Below are 20,573 nucleotides of genomic sequence, written 5' to 3' on the forward strand. Positions count from 1 at the left end.
TTTTGGTTTAGTTATTATTAATGTGAACTGTGAAAGCACTCTTTTTTGTAAGGGTATGTACCATTTTATGCCTTTGAATTTGAACTGAATATCATTATATAACTTTGTTATTTTTTAAATTCCAGAACAAATCCTATACTTACCATAATAGATCATAAATAATCTTTGACTTAATTCTAGTCAAATTTTTGACAAGAACAGGTAGGAGCTCCTCTCTTCTTGAGAAAGTCCAAACAAGAACCTACCTACCTACCATGTTATTGCTTCATATAAATTTTAGTTTGTGTTGGATTATTGATTCTGTAATATGTGGTTTTTGTAGTAATACATAAAAGTTTCTAGACTGAATGTATGCTACTAATGTTACTTAAACTTTTAGCCTTTTTTTGGGGTAATTTTAAAAGAAAAATAAGAACAAGAATACAATGCAGCCTAGGGATTTGTTGCAAAATCTAAATTATCATAAAATAGAGACCTTATATGTAACGCCCTACTATCTTAGTTGTTACTAAGTGAGTTTAACAACGTGTAATCAACTCACTAATCGAGGTTTTTAAGATAAAAGTGTAATTAAATCATAATCAGAGTTATAATATTTGAAAATAATTCTATTTCATTGAAAATCATAAGTGTTTAACATTGGGGATCCCAAAATACAGTTTTAGAAATATTTACAATTCAAAAATATGATTACAGTCGACTAAACGACAAAATCTAGGTTTAGTACAATCATCTCCCAAAATACTTCTGACCGTAGCAGTCAGGCAGGCCAAACATGTACGCGCCGCTTCACGCTCTCCATACTCACGGTTGATCGACTTTACCCTTGTCCTTACCTGCACCACAGAGCACCTGTGAGCCGAAGCCCAGCAAGAAAACCTTCACAGGCAGATAACACATGCATATCAAACACTTAACATATAAACAAGCCATCAATAGGCTGAACACATACGGCCATGCCGTCCCAAGCACTTTACCAGGCCCTAGGTTCATGGTCCACACTGTGAGGATATCCCAGGTATCCTTTAGGGTCTCGCCCTAGCAACTCGCACTCCGCGTGCTAAATGCTGCTTCCGACCCTTTGCCGCACTCGGCCTTGCATTCCACGTGCCTAACGCCGTTCTCGGCCCCTTGCCGTTCCCGGCTCTTGCCGAACATTTACACATATGCATGCATAGCATAATAAAGCACATACTAGACATGAATAAACTCAATCAAAGGACTGCGCCCTACTACACAATCATATAGGGCCCGGCCTTGCATACAAGCTCTATGGGAACAATGGTTTTCTTACCTGTGTCCTGAGCTTTCTAGGCACTGATATCCCGAGCACAATCTCCTAATCCGAGCCTCGCAGAAACCCTAGTCACAATGCACCAACAATATCCATTCATCAAGTTCCAATCCATTAAATAGCTTTAAGTCATAATTCTAGTCTCCGGAACATTGAATTCTATCAATCCGGGTGATAGAATCCATCCCGAGCCTTAACTATTGAACTCCCGAGCCTAAAACCTCTTAAAAACCCAAAAATATTCTAAGCGTCACGACCCTAAGGACCCATGTTGCGGCCCCCAACTCAATCCGAGGCCCTGCCTCAAAACAGCCCACATGCGCTGCGACCCTTGCTGAAGGGCGTCGCGGCCCGACCCCTCGAGCCTAGAAAAACTCACCATTTTCACCTCAAAAACTAGTCCAATTATCCCCAGAATCAAGCCAACATTCCAAACTAATTATCACAAAGATTATACTATTGATTCAACAACAGAACCCAACAGAAACTCAAGCCAAAACCCTTATAAAAATCAAAGTTAAATCTTCATCCCTCCAACATGTAAAACTCTAATATTCAACCTAAAACCAGCTGCAAATTAACACAATTCAATATATTAAAAAGCTTACCTTTGCTTAACTAAGTTCTGAGCTATTCCTCTAGGTTCCAAGCTTCAGTTCTCCAAAGCTCCAGCTTGAACTTATTTCCTCAAGGTTTTCCCCTTAGTGTGGTTTAGAAAAAAAAGAGAGAAAGGCAGAGGCTTAAGTCGGTTTCTCCAAGTTTCCAAATATTTCATTTGTTTTGTTTTATTTAACTTAAGCTTTAAGGTTAACTCAAGGCTCGAGGTACCAAAAACGTCCCGGAGGGCAAAATGGTAAATTTTCCCCATATTCACTCCTAGAAATTATAACCTCAAATATATCTCCGAATATTTATTTTCATATCCCGATAACCCAATAAAATATCTAATACCCGAAATACCCCTCGACTCGCCCCGAGTCAGATTTTCGACCCTGTTGTGACTTTCTAGCTAACCGCTCCCTAGAACTGTCTCGGATCCTGCAACACAGATATATCACAATTATATCAAAATAATCACATTTATGCCCTCAACGGGCTCAAATTACAAACTTGCCCCTAATAACCAGATGGGGCCTACATGCATATTTAATTCACCTAAACATGCATTTCTAATTACATATTCACACTAATCCACACATATTAAATCATTTATTGCCCTTCTGGCACGCTAATCAAGGCCCTAAGCCTTATTAACAAATTTTGGGACACTACATTATAACTGATGTTAAGATGAGGCGGACAACTCATTTCAAGTCAAACTTTTTGAGAATTAGAAAGAAAAACTAGTCTTATATTAGTAGAGTAAACCACCAGACTTAGAAAGAAAAACTAGTCTTATATTAGTAGAGTAAACCACCACACTTATGTTAAAGGGGTCAAGTGTTATATATCTATATATATACATATGTATAGATTTGTATGGAAAAGGGGTTCTAATTTAATAATATTACTTATTAAGCAAAGTTTTAAAATAGAATAATGTGAGCATTGCCATGTACATACATCATTTTTCTTGAGAAAGCTTGAGATATTAAAAACCAATGCTCAATTCTTCAAAATGCATATTGCATAAGCAGAACAATTATATTCAACTGACAAGTTGGCATTATTGATAGTATAATTTCACCATTTGGGTATCATTGTTTTTGGGCTAATAGTTGATTGTTTCCATTCTATGTGTCAATTTACAATAGTAAAAAATTAGTTGGCAATAATGAGATTTTGATGTCACATGTGGATAGTCCTTATACTCTTTAAAATTAAGAGCAAATGGAACTAAAATATTAAATGCTGAATTGTTATTAATTTTGCAGCAAAAATAAATATGATAGTGTGACTGGTGAGATCTATAGAAATACACACATAAATATATATATATATATTTATATTTACATCTCTATCATTTTGATTTATTAGAATATAGACAGTGATGGGTCAAAATTCTATTCTACTTATTTTTTGCTAATGGATACCCAAAAGAGGACAATAGAATTTGAACAATCAGTAGTGGAGCCATTGTTCAAATCCATAGTAGGTTTAGCTTAATGCTATTTTTATTAAAAGCTCTGATAATCATGTGAGTATGTATAGGTTGGTATACATTAATGCATTTCTAGTTTCTAACATCAATAAAGAAGTGCAGTCAATTTAGTGATCAAAAAATAGGTAAAGTGGCAACCAACCATTCTTACTTTCTGAAATGGTAAACAGCTCAACAGTGAGTAAAAGCTAAGCTCATCAGATGAGATTTCAATGGTGTTAGATTATCTCAATTGACCTCTCAAGTAGTTATTGTTAACTCAACAATAATCTATGATATGTACTACCCTATAATGTATTGGTTAAAGTTCATGCACATAATTGATGTTATAACTCTTTAATTTTTACATTTCATCTACTATTTTGGGAGTGTGCATTTATTTATTATCACTGGAGCAGACAAGGCGAGCCTCCTCCTAAGAAGATTATTCATAATTTTATGGGTAAATACTCATTTGGTACCTTGTGTTTTAAATACATACTTGTCACTTTATGTTTTTAATAATACTTATTTTGTATTTTGTAATTTGAAATCTTACATATTTGGTATACTAAACTCAGTTTTGATTAATATAACCAAATATACATAAATTATATGAGTTTCAAATTCAAATTTAAATATGTAATTATATATATCTGATGACAGTTTGATCATATTGATAAAATTTTATCGTTCAAATTTGAGTTTAGGGTACCAAATATGTATGATTTCAAATTACAGGGTACCAGATGAACATTATTGAAAATGTAGGGTACCAAGTATGTATTTCGATAAAACACAGAGTATCAAATGAGTATATACCCAATTTTATATGTAAAAAATTATTTTTATTTTGGCCTCGGAAAAAGAAGTTGTTGAGCTCGGCCTCACAAAGCCTAAGAACAACTTCGATAGATGATGCAAATATAAAATTTCTTTAGCACTCCTTTATTTGTAATTGTCCTATAGATACAAATTAGCATAAAAAATGAAATTATAATTAATGATGATTTGATATTTATTGAATACATAAAACAAATATTTTTATGTGTCAAAATTGACACTACTATTGACAAAATAATTTTCCATCCTTAAGCATTGATTGTAATAATTGATCAGAAAATGAAATATATATATATAAATATTTAGGACAATAATATTGTATAATTAACTATATAAATGTAACATATAAAATTTAATTGCAAGTATTTATACTAGATACACAACTATGTCCATATAGAATTATTTTTTACATTTAATAGAATGACTATAATTACACAGTATCTTCCCTATATATATTTATAAGGTTTTTTTTTACTAGTGTTTTGTCCAATTATTTGTTTGGACTTTGACAAATGATTTTTTGGACTTGTGTTTTGTAAAATGGTTCAAATAGAACCCTAAACTCGATTTTGGTCAAAGTTTTTTCTGAGCTAAAATTACAAATAATTCACCAAACTTACAATTTAAAATAAAAACAAAATCATTTTACCTAATACTGTATTGTTATATTCAATGTATCATTCATCAAAATTAGGTTTAGAGTTCTATTTAAACCATTTTACAAAATTCATAGTCTAAAAATGAATTTGTAAAAAAATAAGGTGCAAACAAAACACATGGTTCAAAAAAGTATAAACCCTTATTTATATAACGAAGATGAATTAAGAGACTTTTCTTCTTTCTTGTAATATTGGACAAGAATTCATAGTAATATTTCTTATGGTATAAATCTCATAAAGGTGACAACATTATGTGCCTTTTTGTTCTGTTCATGCTGTTTGGAATCATAGAAAAGCCCTGAGAAAATGGGAAGAACAGCTTGTTGTTCACGAGTAGGTTTGCGCAGAGGTCCATGGACTCCAAGAGAAGACAGTTTACTTGTCAACTACATTCAGCTTCATGGTGAAGGCCATTGGAGAATTGTGCCTAAAAAAGCTGGTAAAACCCAACACTTTTTCATTACACATGTTATAAAAAGTTATATATATATGTTATCTTAGCTATTGTATCTAAGATTTTGTGTTAATATTTTGAAAGGGCTACTTAGGTGTGGGAAGAGTTGCAGGCTGAGATGGATGAACTATCTCAGACCAGACATCAAACGAGGGAACATCACAGCTGATGAGGATGATCTAATCATAAGGCTTCATACCCTTTTGGGAAATCGTTGGTCTCTCATTGCTGGAAGACTCCCAGGCAGAACTGACAATGAGATCAAGAACTACTGGAATTCCCACCTAAGCAAAAGACTCAACACCAACACCAACACCAACACCAACACCAGTTGTTACAAGAAATCTCCCAAAGAAGCATCGAAATCATGCGAAAAACCGAAGAGCAAGATACATCTGCCAAAACCCATTAGAGTTTCTCAGTTTTCAAGCACAAAAAAGGACAGTTTTGATGGTGGTAGTACTAGTATGGCTAGTGGGTCAGAGTACAGTGCTCATGGAGAAGATTGTGCAGAAGTTTTTAATCTTTATAGCCTAGAGCTTGATCGAGATGGTGGTGGTAACAAAGATGATGATTTTGTGAACAATAATAGTATCATTATTGGTAAAGGCTGTGAGAAGAGTACATATTTGGACCAACTTTCACTAGGTAATGATGATATGCTAGATAAGATCTTTGAGGAATATCAGCAGCTTCTCGAGGTTGAGGATCATCTTCAATCGAACTTTTCTTTTTGCTGAAGATTCCATATAAATATAAGGACACCAGTCACCAAGTCACAATCAATATCTCTGTAACTTCTGTTGAAATTGTGGGCTTGAAATTTGGTGCTAGATTGTATTTAGAATTCAGAAGAAAACTCTAGTATTGGTTAGTGAGTGTTTGTTGTAAGGCCTTTTCTTTTTGAATAAGAATTCATGTGCCTAGTTTTCGTTTTTTTGGTTCTGCTTGGATCTTAGCTGGGAAAAAAATGAATTCCAAACAATTTCATTTGAGAAATCCTTTTCTAGAAAAAATAACACTTAAATATAGTATAATTTTATAAAATTTGGAACTGTTATAAACTTATTTTCCAAAAGCCAAAGACCACATGGAAGTGAATTAAACTAGTCTCAACTTGATAAAGAACATTAAAAATGAAAGAATGTAGTGCTATTTGATTTCGACATTGGCCTTGGACTAAGCTAGTGTATAGTATAATTAGAGAGGCATTCATCTCATATTGCAGACTTTGTGAAAGTAAGAAAGAAAGGTAGTCTAAATTATAATGAGAACAAATGAAAAAATCAGCACTAAATACAACATGAATAATTACAAGGGAAATGCCTGTATCAAGTTGATTTCAAAATTTAGAATGGCCACAAGTCTCCCCAAAGAGATCTTCGAGCCTGATGATGTAATGTGGGGTTCTTACTCTTGGTGACAATCACTCGGTCATATGCACCTTCTGAGCCGTCTGGTTTGGTTGATCGACAAATGTTCATCGTGACTTGCTTGCCCCTTCGAATAGGTGAAAAGATTATCCTACCCCAACCACCACCGAGATCAGCAGGTGTGGCTTCTTCTTCTTCTTCTTCCTCCTCTACATCGTTGATTTCGTCAACATCAGTTGTTTCCATCACATCAGAATCGTAGGTAACAGGATCAGGTTCCTCGTACAGAACCATATCTTGTTGTTGTTGTTGCTGCTGTTTAACTAGATCCTCTGGCAAAGGTCAAAACAAATATTAAGAAAAAAAAGACAAGTGATCATAGCAGAAGATCAATATGAGGCTCTTTTTTTTAATAAAGTACTAAAACATGGAAATGAATTACCGTAGTCGATTTCTAAATCTTCTGGGTTTCTTTTAGCATGCTGCTCCTTCAATGTATCAAATTTCATACCCTCAAGAGGCCAAGCTTCCCTGGATATTGAAGTTTCAAATTATGAAATGTTTCGATGCTACGAAATCAAGAAAGTAGCAATCACGTTTTGTTTAGTTTACAGTCCAAAACAGTTAATACATAGGAACTCACTTTGGTCGTTGTCCTCTCCTGAAAACAACATAAGAGAACTTCTCATCTTCAAAGCCACGCAAAGGCTTACCCTTGGAACGCTGAAGGATGTCACAAATAAGAGAGAATAAAAATCATTAGTTAAGCTTGTCACAGAGGAATGAGTTTCTGCTTGTATCATAAATTATAGACAGTAAAATACATATAATATTAAATGAGCGGTAGCATATCACTATGGGAAAAACCTTGTATATACGTTGAATCGATGTCCTCTCCAAGCGCTGAACAAAATGACAGTACGTTCCGCCATTCTCCAATGGGCATGTCCCATCATGAGCACACTGCAGAAATTGGCATAAAGTTATAAAAGACTCGTAAAAGTTCAGAAAGAACAATGTGCATCTTTGGTGGACTAATATCAGAGAAAAACAAGGACACTCTTAAACTCACAGGAGCAACTATAAATGCACCACTTTTTTGAGCATTAGCCGCCAAGTCCTTTGAAGTTTCATTGGTTCCAACTTTTAATTTCCTTAATTTCTAAGAAATCATGAAGAACAATTTACACAAGATCAGAATAATGAGTACTGTAATTACAAAACGAATATTTTCCCAATATCAATTAAAAAAAGGACTGTTTACCCTTTTCTCCATCCATAAAATATGTGATCTCATCTGAGAAATGATACTAGAGCCTTGTGGTGTTCCAGGTTCAACCAAAACCTATAAATATCATGACATAAAGGACATCAGCAAGAAAGCTGTCTCATTTCTATTTAAAAAAACACATTAATAAACCTCTGGAACACCCTAAATTAAAACTAAAAAAAAAAACCACTGCCAAGGACGGGCATGTTTAGATTTGAAACTATCATATGTTGAAAACCTACCAGAACATCTTGTGTAAGATCCCACAGCTGGCGTACTGTAGTTATTCGGTCCTTCAGAGATGGAATCTCTCCAAGCACATATGACTTCACCAAAAAGATACAAACAGCAAAGTATCACCAAAAAGTCGCCAAATATATAGTGCAAATATTTATGCAGAAGAAGAATAATTATATGAAGTAAAAGCAAATTACTCGAACTCCTTGCTGAGGGATAAACAAATAAATATATATATTTTTATATGAACACTTACTGCAATGACAATGTCGTGTTTCCTTTCCGACTTTTTAATGTTTTTGGTAAGAGCTTCAATGCTTTCATAACTATGAATAAGTGGCAAGTTCTTCAAACCTAAAATTCATAACTATAAGGGTTAGAATTTTGCTGGATCCAACAAAGCTAGCATGAACTCAAAGAAAACAGCACACCTGAAACCTAACAACACTGAAACCATACAATTATTGGGAAAAAAAACACTGAATATACAAATGGTTTTTCTAAACATAAAGCAAATAATAATCGCCCACAATGATGGCATGTCATCAATAGCTTTCTTTCAAGCTTAGCATATCAGTTATAAGATAGTAAAGATTCTATCAGACCATTACACATGTAGTGTGTAAAAATGATCACGTGGGACACTACATAAACAAAAACATAATGTAACTGTTAATAATTCTTGTTATCAATGAAATGTAATATAGAACTCATAACTATATGTTTATTTCTACACGACCACATTTTTTTTTTCACTAACTAATCACTTCTCTTTACACTAATAACTCTTGTACCATAAGCAAGCATTTCAATAATCTCAAAGAAAATTGATTAATTCACTGGAAACAATACCTTGAATGAGGCTCCGGCCTGCACGCTGCATTGATTGAGATGGCTCTATTAAATTAACTTTCTCCAAGGACTGTGGCCAGACTTCTCTTAGCGCCCTATGACATTCAATCCATAAACATAAAAATCCAAAAGTCAAATCATAAGTCAATAGGCATATAATTATCCAAAAGATATGATTTTCACCAGAAGGCAGAACCCGTGCCAGCACCAAAATCCAAAACGGTAGATGGAGAGAAACCAGGTAGCCTTCTACGAACCTGAACATTGAAAAGTAAACATTTTTTTTTATAAAACGAGAAACTTCCAAATTCAGTGACTCTAAAGAAACAAAATTTGCAAAGCTAACAGTTTTCACGAATCAAGACTCAAGAAGCTGCTAACTTTATATATGTATCAGCAATGAAGCAAACTCAGTATTGACACCATAACTTGACATTTTATGAGAAATTCAGTTAAAAAATTACCTCCTTGAGAACTCTATGACAGGCCGAGAACACAGCGGGCATACGTGAAGCAACATAGGCGATGGTCTCGTCGTCTCTGTACATGAGACCAATGTCGCCATAAGAGCTCTGAATCTTCCACCGCTTCGATTGATCCACAGATTTCAAAGGGTCATCAAAGAGCTCCTTCGAAGTTGCAGCCGTTAGCTGCAGATTCACGCCCTTGATTTCATTCAATGATTGAGATAAGCTCAGTACCTTTCTCTTCATATGAGGCTGCTCTTGCTCTACAATCCAAAACCCACCACCCAAAAACTCTTTCAACACTTATTCGAGCTATACAGATATAAAAAATACGTTTAAGGATTGAAAAAAGAGTACAGACCTCGGATGTACTTTTTGATGGCTCGGCGGAGACGAACGGGTACGACGAGGCAACCCATAGACTGTTTGGCTGCGGAGCGAAGTGTTTCTGGTGTAAAAACCTTTTGTGCGGCCTCGTGGATTACGACGGCTGTCGCCATTTTTGGAGAGAAAAGATGAGCTTCCTTCTCACCGGCGGCTGCTCTCTCTGGTAATCCCAGTCTCGGCTCGGGGTTTATTTGGAAGAGAAGACTCGGGTCGGGGTTTTAGCTTAGGTTGGTTTTGGGCTTTTGGGCCCATCGTATTCACCGGGCCTCACTTTTGGGCCTTCTTATAGAGAAGTTTTAAATGGGCTAAAATGCTAATTTCTTTGTTGTATTTACATGAACGACCTTTTTCTTATAGATTTTAATAAAAGTGATTATTTAAAAAAAAATCTACTGTCTGAAAGTTTTTTTCAAAATTATTTAATTATAAAAATTTAGTATCTGATACAAAATAAAATATATTAAAAAATCTACTGAATACATACAACACATACAACACCTACGCTACACATACCAAAACCTCAAAACAAAGTTCTAAGTTCAAAATAGCATATTTTTAAAATTTATTTTGTATTCTAGCCTAATTTTAATAATTTTTTACAAAATGACCTCTCATAATTTAGACAGTTAATCAAAAATTTAGTTAAGTGGTCGAAAAATTCAAATAGTCAGTCGAAAATTTTAGACAGCTAGTCGAAAAATTTAAACAACTTGTCGAATTTTAGATGGATGTTATTTTACAAAAAATTATTAAAATTAGGCTAGAGTGCAAAATCACATCAAAACAGACAATTTTCATCAATTTCTCTTATCTTATACATTATTTTTACACTATTCATACTCTATTTTAATTTTCATCTCCAACCCAATACTCTAAATTTCAAACTAAAAAAATATATATAGTACTTTCTTTTCTTTTTTCAAAAAAAAAAAAAAGAACTGCATTATATATTATTTTATATCACATTATTAAAAAGAAAAAAAGGTATTTAGAGTGATGAATTGTGTTGCACCAAACCTGGTGCAGTACTGTAAAAAATATAAAAATTTGCTCTATTTTAATCTTTAAAAATAAAAATAAGGAGGCTTTGGTCTTAGGTTCATTCTTTGAACCAGAAACAACCTACACACAAGAATATTTCAAGTATCATATAAATATATAGGAGAATTCTTTCATAGGCTTCACTTTAAGCCTTACCGGTGAGACTTTCAATGTTCTTAATCTTTGAACAGTTTTTGGCGCGATTGTGTTTTTATGACCGTGTATATTGTAGCTATTTAGAGCGTCGGTGCGATTTTTAGAAAATTTTGAATAGTTTACAGTACCGAAAACTAGGTTCAAATATATTGCACACGTGACTAATTTTTTTTATGCGTGTGGAAAACAACATGTTTGAACCTAGTTTTCGGTATTATAAACAATTCGGAATTTTCTGAAATTTTGCAGGATACTCTAAATAACTACAATATACATAGTCATAAATAAAACGCACTGGAAACTATTCACGGGTCAAGAACACTGAAGAGCTCCACCGATAAAGCTTAAAGTGAAGCCCTACAGAAGAATTGTCCTAAATATATATATATATATATTTCATAGAAAAATGAGATTATCCTAATATTATAATATAGTATTATATACAAAATAAAACCAAAATCAAATCAAACTATAGTTAATTTATTCTTTATACAACAAATTGGAGTGGATTCAAAACATAATAAAAAAAAAATTTGACAAAAAGACCAATGCTCATTGATAAAATAGTTGATAACATTAGTCAAAATACAAGGCAAGATATATGCTGCGAAGTAAACTCATTATTAGTTGTAAGTGCAAACTTAATTAGTCCACGAGCAACGTTGTTACAACAATGCAAGACATGCACTAAAGTTGTACATAGAATGAGAGATAATGAGTTTCAAAATCCTCTTTTAGTACGGTGGTTATAATTAAAAAAAAAAAAAACCTACAATCAATTGTTGTCAAATAGCTTTTAAAAAAAAGATTAAAATGGATTCTCCAATAGTGAAAGAGGATATCTCCATATCCATTATAATAAAAAGATCATATCTACTACTACAATTTAGACATCAGATATCAATCCTGATAGGTCAGTTATACAGAAACTGACTTAACATATGTTCATAAGTTGGTACTCAGACAACCGACATTCTTATTAGTCAAAGAGATGCATGACAATAAGAATATTAGAGTCAATAACACCAAAAACGTTCTTTATATCAATATATAAAGCACAATAAACGATCTTCATTGAAATTTGCTAAATTTATGGCCAATTGACCAAAATAGTTCATCAAGTAATGAATAATAATAAGATCGATGTTAAGAAGAGAAGAGGAAAACTAATCACCACTGTAATTTTCTTAATATATATTTGTCTTCTTCAGAAATCTCATCAAACCAATAATTGTAAATTAATGAAAGTGTCATATGAAGATATAATATATATATATCATATTTTTTTTATTTAGGTTTATATACACAAATATATAAATAACAGGATACCACGTGTCCAACAATGCATGCATGGTCTACTTATGATCACATGGATAATAAATGAGAGATTTACATATTTATAAATAAATTCAGATCACAATGATTGAAAATAAATATATATACACTCACATACACAATACACGTAAAATTTCTCAGTTGTATTATTGTATATATAATGGGGATATCGATCCTGAGAACTAAGTGTGTGTGCGCGCGTGTACATATATAATGTATTGATGTGTTCTATATATATATATACACATAAATTATTGTCCTTTTTTCTGTTTTATTCTTAATTTGTTTGCTTTACAAAACTATAATGTTTGTATTGGCTCCCACCATATAAAATATGTGGTCAAATATATATATATGATTGATATATATATATATATGTATAAAAATAGATAAATGTGTGTAAGTGAAGAATAAAAAGAAAAAGGGAACTCAAACAACTGTGTAGTAGAAGCCAGAAAGAAAACAATTAACATTAATTAATTAATAAATTAATGGGTCTACTTAATTTGAAGTTAATCATTTCTTTCCTTAAAACGCATGTATTAATTGGAGTCCATAACAGTCTGGGGCATGTTAGTAGGGCCACGGTCGTATCATCACCCCAAAAACATCTAAGATACTCTTCAAAACTCAACCTACCACATGCTACTAAACCGGTCCCATTGCCCACTTATTATTATTATTAATTATATGAAAATACATACAAATCGAAAAATAAATAATTAATCAAAACCCAATATATATATTTGTATATATTATTATCAACGTACCCAGCTACATAGGGTTTCCAAGCACCTTTTTTCTCCAATATTCAAACTCAACCTTATCATATCTCTGATTATTATTGTATGATCATTATGCCAATCTACCAATAACACCAATTTGAAAAAAATATGACCAACTTGCTTATATATATATATATTTATAGAATAGAGCTTACAATACTACTTTAGAAAAATATATATCATACACACACATCGATCATACAAGCAAGTCCACCTTAATTTATATATATATATATATTTATTTATATACTACTAAAAGCTACCATATTTGAAGCTGTCTACATCGTATATTCCAGTTACATATTCCCTCTTTCTCTAGTTTTTGTCTCTCTTCATAGTCAAATATATATATCTATCTATCCCACTAAACCCCTTTTTTTTTAAAAACTAATTAATTAAAATATATTTATATATATATAGTTTTTGCCATGCCATGCATATATAGTAATTTTTTTTGTATATATGTATTAATTGGTTTTCATGGCAGAAAGAGCTGATTTGGTGTCCGTAGTAGTAACCATGATCTCAGAGGCAGACCATAACCCAGCTGCTTCTTTCAAGTTCGTAGCTCTCTTACACGACGTCGTTTCGTTACAATCCACAAAATACTTCCCACTCACATTGTTCAGCCTTGGATTTGTTGCCACATAGCATGTCGTTGCTGCTGCCTATAATTAGAAAATTAGAAAATGATTTTAAGTTTTTTTTTTTTAAATTTCTTTTTATTAAATAATAACTTTTTTCTTACCTGAGGGATTGTCTTTAAGAGCTTGGAAGCCAAGAAGAACACCAAATCTATACAAATAATAATAATAATTAAAAAATTAATTCAAGGATCCAATCTAATCATCTGGATAAAGGTAATAAAATATTTGACTATTATTAATAATAATAATAATTGAAAATAATTAATTAATTAGTTAATTAATTAATAAATTAATAAATTGTACCAGTAATAAGACCCTCACGTTCTCTGGTGAGTCTGGTCCTCACGATTCCCGGGTGTACACAGTTTACCGTCACATTAGCTTCCATTTTCTGCGATTTTTTTAAAAAAATAAATAAATAAATTAGAATATTTCATAATAATAATTTATAATAATGAAAGAAAACAAATAACACTTTTTTCTGATAATTAATAAAATAAATTAAAATTTGTCTTTAAATGATTATCATTTATCATTATCAAATTCAAACCTCGAGTCTCCGAGCAAGTTCCTTCGTGTGTAGAACATTAGCAAGCTTCGAAAGTGCATACGCACGTGTCGCATCATAATGTCTGTTTAACACAAATGACAAATTTAACCACCATAAAATTAAGATTAATTATTATTATTATATACTTAATCGCTGATTATTATTATTGTTTGAATTTCTCACCTTTTGTTTCGGCTTATCTCGCCGAGATATCGGAGTGTATCGCCGGTAAACCAGCCGTGTACGGTGGAAGAAACGTTCACGATTCGGCCTTGGATTCCCGAAACCTTCGCCGTTTCGATCATATTCTTTAGCAAAAGCTTTGTCAGTAGAAAATGACCTGAAGATAAAGAAATAAAATTATCAGAATTAATACTATATTTTTATTTTTATTTTAGTTTAATAATTAATTAATTAATAATACCTAGATAATTAGTGGCAAAGGTCATTTCGATTCCGTCTTCTGAAATTCCATGCTCGTGCGCGAACTTTCCGGCGTTGTTGCTGCGAATATTGAAGGAAGAAAAAAAATTAGAGAAGGAGCGAATTAACTGTTCGTATTTTCCGTCGTTTTCTTCGTTATTTTCTCTCCGGCCAAACAGGAAAAGGTGGAGAGGAAAACTCACATGAGGAGGTTGAGAGGTAACTGGAGAGCATCAAACTCTGCGACGAAGCGACGAACGGAGTTGAGAGAGCTAAGATCGAGAGCCATGACGACGATCTCCGAGTCCGGATACTCCGACAAGATTCGCGACTTGGCTTCCTCCGCAGCTTTGAGATTCCGAGCGGGAAGAACCAGCCTCGCGCCGCGCCGCGCCAAAACTTGAGCCGTCTCGGCACCGATTCCTGACGTAGCTCCTAAGGAAAAACAATAATGAATAATAAAAAAATCACCAACAGAGGACTCGTGTTGTTTCAATCATCACAGTATGATTATGATTATTATCATTTTCGCTATAATCATCAAAGACAATAATAGTAACTTCTTGATTACTTACCAGTAATAATGGCGGTGACGGATCGTAGATCAGAGTTCTGAGTGACCTCTTCGGCGGTGGACTTTGAGCCAAAGCCACTCGCTCCGACTGAGCCGATCAGGTACTTCACCGATTCCAGCATTTTCTGTGAATTTTCACAATAATCGAAAGATTCTTTTGGGTTTTTGGCTAAGTAAAAGAACGAGACGAAGATGAAGAAGAAGAAGGAAGTGTTGGGAAAATAGCGAAAGGCGCTGTCGTTTTTGTCAGAAGTTTCAGCTTTACGACGCCGTTTTGCATTAAACGCACCGCAGCGGGCACACAGTCCTAGCTATAGGCAGTTCCGCTTTGCATTAAAACTCAGAACCAGAAGAAGAAGAAGAAGAGGAGAGAGAAAGAAAGAAAAAGCTGGTTTAGTACGGTACTGTAGAGAACAAAAAAGATAGAGAGAGAAGCGATTAGTTTAGTTTATATTTATTAGTGGTTTTTTCTTTAGTGGAGAATCGAACAAGGAGAGAAGGGATTATATATTTGTCCGTGATTGGATATGAGGTTAATTTTTTTTTTGCATGATTAGGTTTTAATTAAATAAAAAATAAGATTTTTACTTTTTTTTTTTTTTTTCTCAAATACGTGATTGGTTTTTATGTGTTTGTTAAATAAATGATAATTTGTTTTTAGTGTTTTACAAAAAAAGATATGTGTTTGTTAAATGATAATTCGTATTTTATTTTGTTTTTTTGAATTCATTGCATCACTAAGGACTCGAAAATTGATATTATAATTGAAAATATTTCGATCAAAATTGAGTATAAAGTACTATTTTGATCTATTCTATACAACAAATAATCTGAATTGTCATTTAACAAAACACTAAAACTGATTATATATTCGGGAAAAATATAGGGCTAAAATAGTATTTTTACTTAATTGAATAAGTAATTAATTAATTGAGATTGTGATGGGGATGTTATTGTGTTTAATTGTTGTATTAATTTTAATTATCTGATAGGGACAAGATATCGTAAAATACGGTGTGTTTTATTAAAAGCATAATTTCGTATAATTAATTTTTTTTTCTTTAATACTTTTTATTAGGTATATATCACACAACCACGTACAGTTTCAGATTTGAGTTTGACCGTCAAATAATAGAAAAATAAAACTAATTATCATTAGATTAGTAAATTGATTAACGTCGACAACTAATCGAGGACTAGTTGATTTGTGACAATAGCAAAAAAAAAGAAAAGAATATTTTGAAATAATGTGAGGAAATGGTCAAGTCAACCACCACCCTATTTTATTTTAATTGAGTAGAAAAAAATATTACAATTTGGGGATTCTAAATTTTGATGATATATTAATTAATACTAAATTTGTTAGTATTTTATTTATGTAATTATTTTTTTGACTCATTTTGTGCTTAATTTGCTATGTTGATTGCGTAGTTCTTTTCTATTACAAAATTATTTACAAAAATGTTAATGAAATAATAAATTAAACAATCAATCATATTAAAGGGATAGAGTCATGATAAATTATTATTAAACCATCAAATTTAGGCTTGTTTTTGCCTTGTTTCTTATAATCCTTATTCACCCTATCAATCAATATAAAGAAAAATCAACACTGATCCTTATCTTGATATTATTGAATATAATTAATGTAATTAAATAGTTGAGAGTTATATTGTGTTTATCATATAAAAATTAGTTTATATGTCCTAATGTTTATTTATCAATATTGATTATTTTTCGCTATCAACCTTAAAACGTGAGATTAAAGAAATGAGTAATAGGAACACAAAGATTTTTACGTAGTTCAGGTTATAAAATGACCCTAGTCCATGAGTCTCTGATATTAAGAGGATTGAAAACTTGTTATGACAAGTTCTGATGGAGTATTCTTAGATAGTGTTTAGATTGCTCTAAGTATAAGATGTTTTCTCTCTGAAAAACTGAATTCTTTACAAAGAGACTCTCAGCCCTATTTATAGAGACTGAGGTCATTAATATTAATCATTAGTAATTAATACACATTTTTCCCATTATTAAGGGATTTAATATCAATTCAATGCATTGACCTACATTTAATAGAGACCACGACCCAAGCGAGAATTGCGGGGCCCACCGCAGAAATGTACCTACTTTATGGGGAACATGCCCTAGGTACTATCAGGGAGTACGAATTGTCAAGTCGTACACTCGACAACACTATTGACTGATCGCCCAAAAAAATTGTCATGCGATCTTCTAGCACTGCAAACTCGCACTGGCTGACACCTAGCGCCTTATCTTAGGTCTGAGAACCGAAACCTCGAACCTGTGAGACGACTGGGGGAGGAGAGCCCTCGCCTTAATTTCCTTAGCTAGAGAACCTTCAGCTCTGGGGGCAAGCCTCGGAGAGCTATCTATCTTAAAGGTATCCACGACTTACTCCCTGGTGAAGATAGGCGACCTCACCTATATTCGCCTCGAATAGAGCCCTCGGGAGGTAACATACTCTGAAGATGTCTATGACTGTCCAAGCCAGTCATTGTGAGTTGTCACGTGTCGGAGGCGGAAATACAGACAACAATCAATTAAATCAATCACTTATACAATATAATACTTTTTTTTTTTAAAAAAAAGTTGTTCGCCAAGTTACTTTGTATAATAATCGTATTTTAATAACTTTTTACAAAATAGTAATATAGGCACTTTTGACTCTTATCAATTTCAGACACTATGTCAGAAATTCTCGATAATTTATCTATAAAATTTAAGACACCATATTAGAAATTAATATGCTCATTTGGTACCCTGTGTTTTTGCAAAGTATCATTTTGGTACCCTCTGTTTTCAATAATGCTCATATAGTACCTTGTATTTTAAAATCGTATATATTTGGTACCCTAAACTCAGATTTGATAGATATAATTTTGTCAATATGATCAAAATGTCATCAGTTATATGTAATTATGTAATTAAATTTAAATTTGTAACTTACATAATTGACAGCAGTTTGATTAAATTGACAAAATTTTATATATCAAATCTGAGTTTAGTGTACCAAATATGTACGATTTTAAAATACAAAGTATCATATGAGTATTATTGAAAACAGAGACTATCAAAATGATACTTTACAAAAACATAACATACCAAATAAGTATATTACCTAAAAATTATAATTACCTTATTTGGATTCCAAAGACTACGTTACAAAACAATATTATAAAATGATCTATTTTTTTTACCAATTGTTCTATTATAAAATGTCAAGGATGTCATAATTGTAAAAATTAATGAAAAAGAAGATTATTATCCAAGATAACTAGAAATATCAGTCCATGTGTCTAAAATGGGGTTGAAATAACGGTATAATATAGATGTTATCTTGTTAAGTAAGTTTTTATAGTTAACATAAAACCGAATATGTGGTTAGTTAATTGGTTGGTTGGTTGGGAACGAGTCGGCGATTAATTAAACTCCAAATAATCGATTAGGCACGAGGGTCGAGGTGTACACAACTCAATCAACTGCTACTTCTACTGTGCCAATTTTAATTTATTTTTAAAATTAAATTAAAATTATTAAGAGAGAGAGAGAGGTTTGACTAAGATTTTTCGTCAAAGGGAATCGCACGTGAGAGGCTTGCGAATTTAGGTAAGATCGGTCAATTCCACGGCCTCGAATCTGTCATTTCCTCGGGATGGAAAAAAACTTTCATATCATCATTCTGTTCAAACCTTCTATTTTTATTTATTTATTTATTTTTCAATACTTTATAAATATTTTTATTCATTTAAAAAAAAAAAAGAGAAATTAATCTAACCCCACTTTTGTGATTTGTGGTTTATATGCAAATAACCAACATCACTTTCTCGAAAATAACAACTCCACTTCTATTCAAGTACACGATTACATTTTTAGAAAGAGAAGAAAAAATAAGTACTATATTTTTTATTTATTTATTAAATAACATGAAATTCATGATCTTTGGTATGATTTTGGGAGCATTTGTAAGCACAAGATTAGTGAATTTAATTCATGTGCTCACTAAATAATTATTTATTAGGTACGCATAACTAATGTTATAATGGGTTAAAATTGATACCATAACCTTTGTGAATATATATATATATATATTTTTAGGGAAATTTTAGTGTAGGGCTTAAAAAGAGCTTCACCAGTGGGGTTGTTGTGTATTATTTACTCATGAGCAGTTTTCTGTTTGATTTTTTGTATGAACGTATTTATTGTAGTTATTTAGGGTATTTTGTAAGTTTTTAGAAAATTCTGAATAATTTACAGTGCCGAAAACTAGGTTAAAAACAAGTTGTTACACTCGTGACTAATTTTTTTTATGTGCGTAGAAAATAACATGTTTGAATCTAATTTTCGGCACTGTAAATTATTCAGAGTTTTCTGAAAATTTACAAGATGCTCTAAATAATTACAATATACACGATCATAAAAAAATCGCACAAAAAATTATTCACAGGTCGAAAACACAAAAGAACTCCACCGGTCCATTATATTTTTAATGTAAATTTCGAATATTTCTATTGATATTAGAGTCTAATTAGTTGGGAGAATATTACATATTTATTTTTATGTGTGTATTTTGAAAAAGTGCATATACTTTTCATTATACAAATCATTTACATTATATTCATATGTAATAAAACTATACTATATTCACACACTCATATAAAAGAGTATATGTATATGTATATGTATATGTATATTAGATGGGTAGGTTACAGATTAAAAGATATAATCTTATATTTATATATATATATACAATTGTATTCCTATTAATACTACTTTACAGTCATGGATTTAGTGATCCTAATACAACACATACAAAAATATTGAAGTTGTAGTACTATACTACTTTACCATCCAAGGAAGATTACGATCAAATATATATTTATTAAAAAAAGACCTCCTTATCATGAGTTTGGAACATGAAAAATATAAAGGTGATATTAATAAACTCATAATTGAACAAAGAGATAGAGAATATGATTTATTTAAGGCACGTTTGGTCATGTTGGGTGTGTTTTTGTGATAAAGAAGGGTTTTGGGCCCATATATTATTAGCCTAAAGTTAGATATATATAATAATAAATTAAAGGAAAAATAAAATAAAATAAATAATAAAAAATAAAAGTCA

At 32.0% G+C, this 20,573-nt stretch overlaps 3 protein-coding genes across 4 annotated transcripts; 1 reads left to right on the forward strand and 2 right to left on the reverse strand.

Moving 5' to 3' along the window:
* The first annotated feature begins 5,078 nt into the window (after positions 1-5,078).
* Positions 5,079-6,284, forward strand: LOC133778678 (transcription factor MYB1-like). The gene is made up of 2 exons (XM_062218682.1): positions 5,079-5,315; positions 5,415-6,284. The coding sequence occupies exons 1-2, from the start codon at positions 5,183-5,185 to the stop codon at positions 6,068-6,070; spliced, it is 789 nt and encodes a 262-aa protein (XP_062074666.1). The 5' UTR covers positions 5,079-5,182; the 3' UTR covers positions 6,071-6,284.
* A 286-nt stretch (positions 6,285-6,570) lies between these two features.
* LOC133778677 (uncharacterized) lies at positions 6,571-10,112 on the reverse strand. The gene is made up of 12 exons (XM_062218681.1): positions 9,891-10,112; positions 9,527-9,792; positions 9,246-9,319; positions 9,063-9,157; positions 8,467-8,564; positions 8,216-8,299; positions 7,968-8,048; positions 7,776-7,865; positions 7,571-7,666; positions 7,347-7,426; positions 7,146-7,234; positions 6,571-7,035 (listed from the first exon to the last, which is right to left on the reverse strand). The coding sequence occupies exons 1-12, from the start codon at positions 10,027-10,029 to the stop codon at positions 6,680-6,682; spliced, it is 1,548 nt and encodes a 515-aa protein (XP_062074665.1). The 5' UTR covers positions 10,030-10,112; the 3' UTR covers positions 6,571-6,679.
* Positions 10,113-13,176: 3,064 nt separating this feature from the next.
* On the reverse strand, positions 13,177-15,900 carry LOC133778680 (short-chain dehydrogenase TIC 32 B, chloroplastic). Of its 2 annotated transcripts, none has more exons than XM_062218684.1 (8): positions 15,429-15,900; positions 15,057-15,288; positions 14,855-14,934; positions 14,614-14,770; positions 14,431-14,512; positions 14,202-14,271; positions 13,982-14,028; positions 13,177-13,901 (listed from the first exon to the last, which is right to left on the reverse strand). In XM_062218684.1, exons 1-8 carry the CDS (start codon positions 15,547-15,549, stop codon positions 13,701-13,703), a joined length of 990 nt encoding a protein of 329 aa, XP_062074668.1. In that variant the 5' UTR covers positions 15,550-15,900; the 3' UTR covers positions 13,177-13,700. The 2 variants fall into 2 exon arrangements, with proteins under 2 accessions (XP_062074668.1, XP_062074667.1); XM_062218683.1 differs by having other exon boundaries at positions 14,184-14,271; positions 15,429-15,899.
* Between the last annotated feature and the right edge of the window lie 4,673 nt (positions 15,901-20,573).

Source organism: Humulus lupulus, chromosome 5, assembly GCF_963169125.1.
Source record: "Humulus lupulus chromosome 5, drHumLupu1.1, whole genome shotgun sequence".
In the NCBI taxonomy this organism is placed as follows: domain Eukaryota; kingdom Viridiplantae; phylum Streptophyta; class Magnoliopsida; order Rosales; family Cannabaceae; genus Humulus; species Humulus lupulus.

Excerpts from the sequence above, each read along its gene's own strand:
- LOC133778678 (XM_062218682.1), top strand. The coding sequence starts at position 5,183 with ATGGGAAGAACAGCTTGTTGTTCACGAGTAGGTTTGCGCAGAGGTCCA. Across the intron at positions 5,316-5,414 it reads AATTGTGCCTAAAAAAGCTG|GGCTACTTAGGTGTGGGAAG; the intron begins GTAAAACCCAAC and ends ATATTTTGAAAG.
- LOC133778677 (XM_062218681.1), bottom strand. The coding sequence starts at position 10,029 with ATGGCGACAGCCGTCGTAATCCACGAGGCCGCACAAAAGGTTTTTACA. Across the intron at positions 9,793-9,890 it reads CATCAAAAAGTACATCCGAG|AGCAAGAGCAGCCTCATATG; the intron begins GTCTGTACTCTT and ends TTTGGATTGTAG. Across the intron at positions 7,235-7,346 it reads AGGAGAGGACAACGACCAAA|GGAAGCTTGGCCTCTTGAGG; the intron begins GTGAGTTCCTAT and ends TTCAATATCCAG.
- LOC133778680 (XM_062218683.1), bottom strand. The coding sequence starts at position 15,549 with ATGCTGGAATCGGTGAAGTACCTGATCGGCTCAGTCGGAGCGAGTGGC. Across the intron at positions 14,935-15,056 it reads TTACCTCTCAACCTCCTCAT|CAACAACGCCGGAAAGTTCG; the intron begins GTGAGTTTTCCT and ends CAATATTCGCAG. Across the intron at positions 14,029-14,183 it reads ACGTGAGGGTCTTATTACTG|ATTTGGTGTTCTTCTTGGCT; the intron begins GTACAATTTATT and ends TTATTTGTATAG.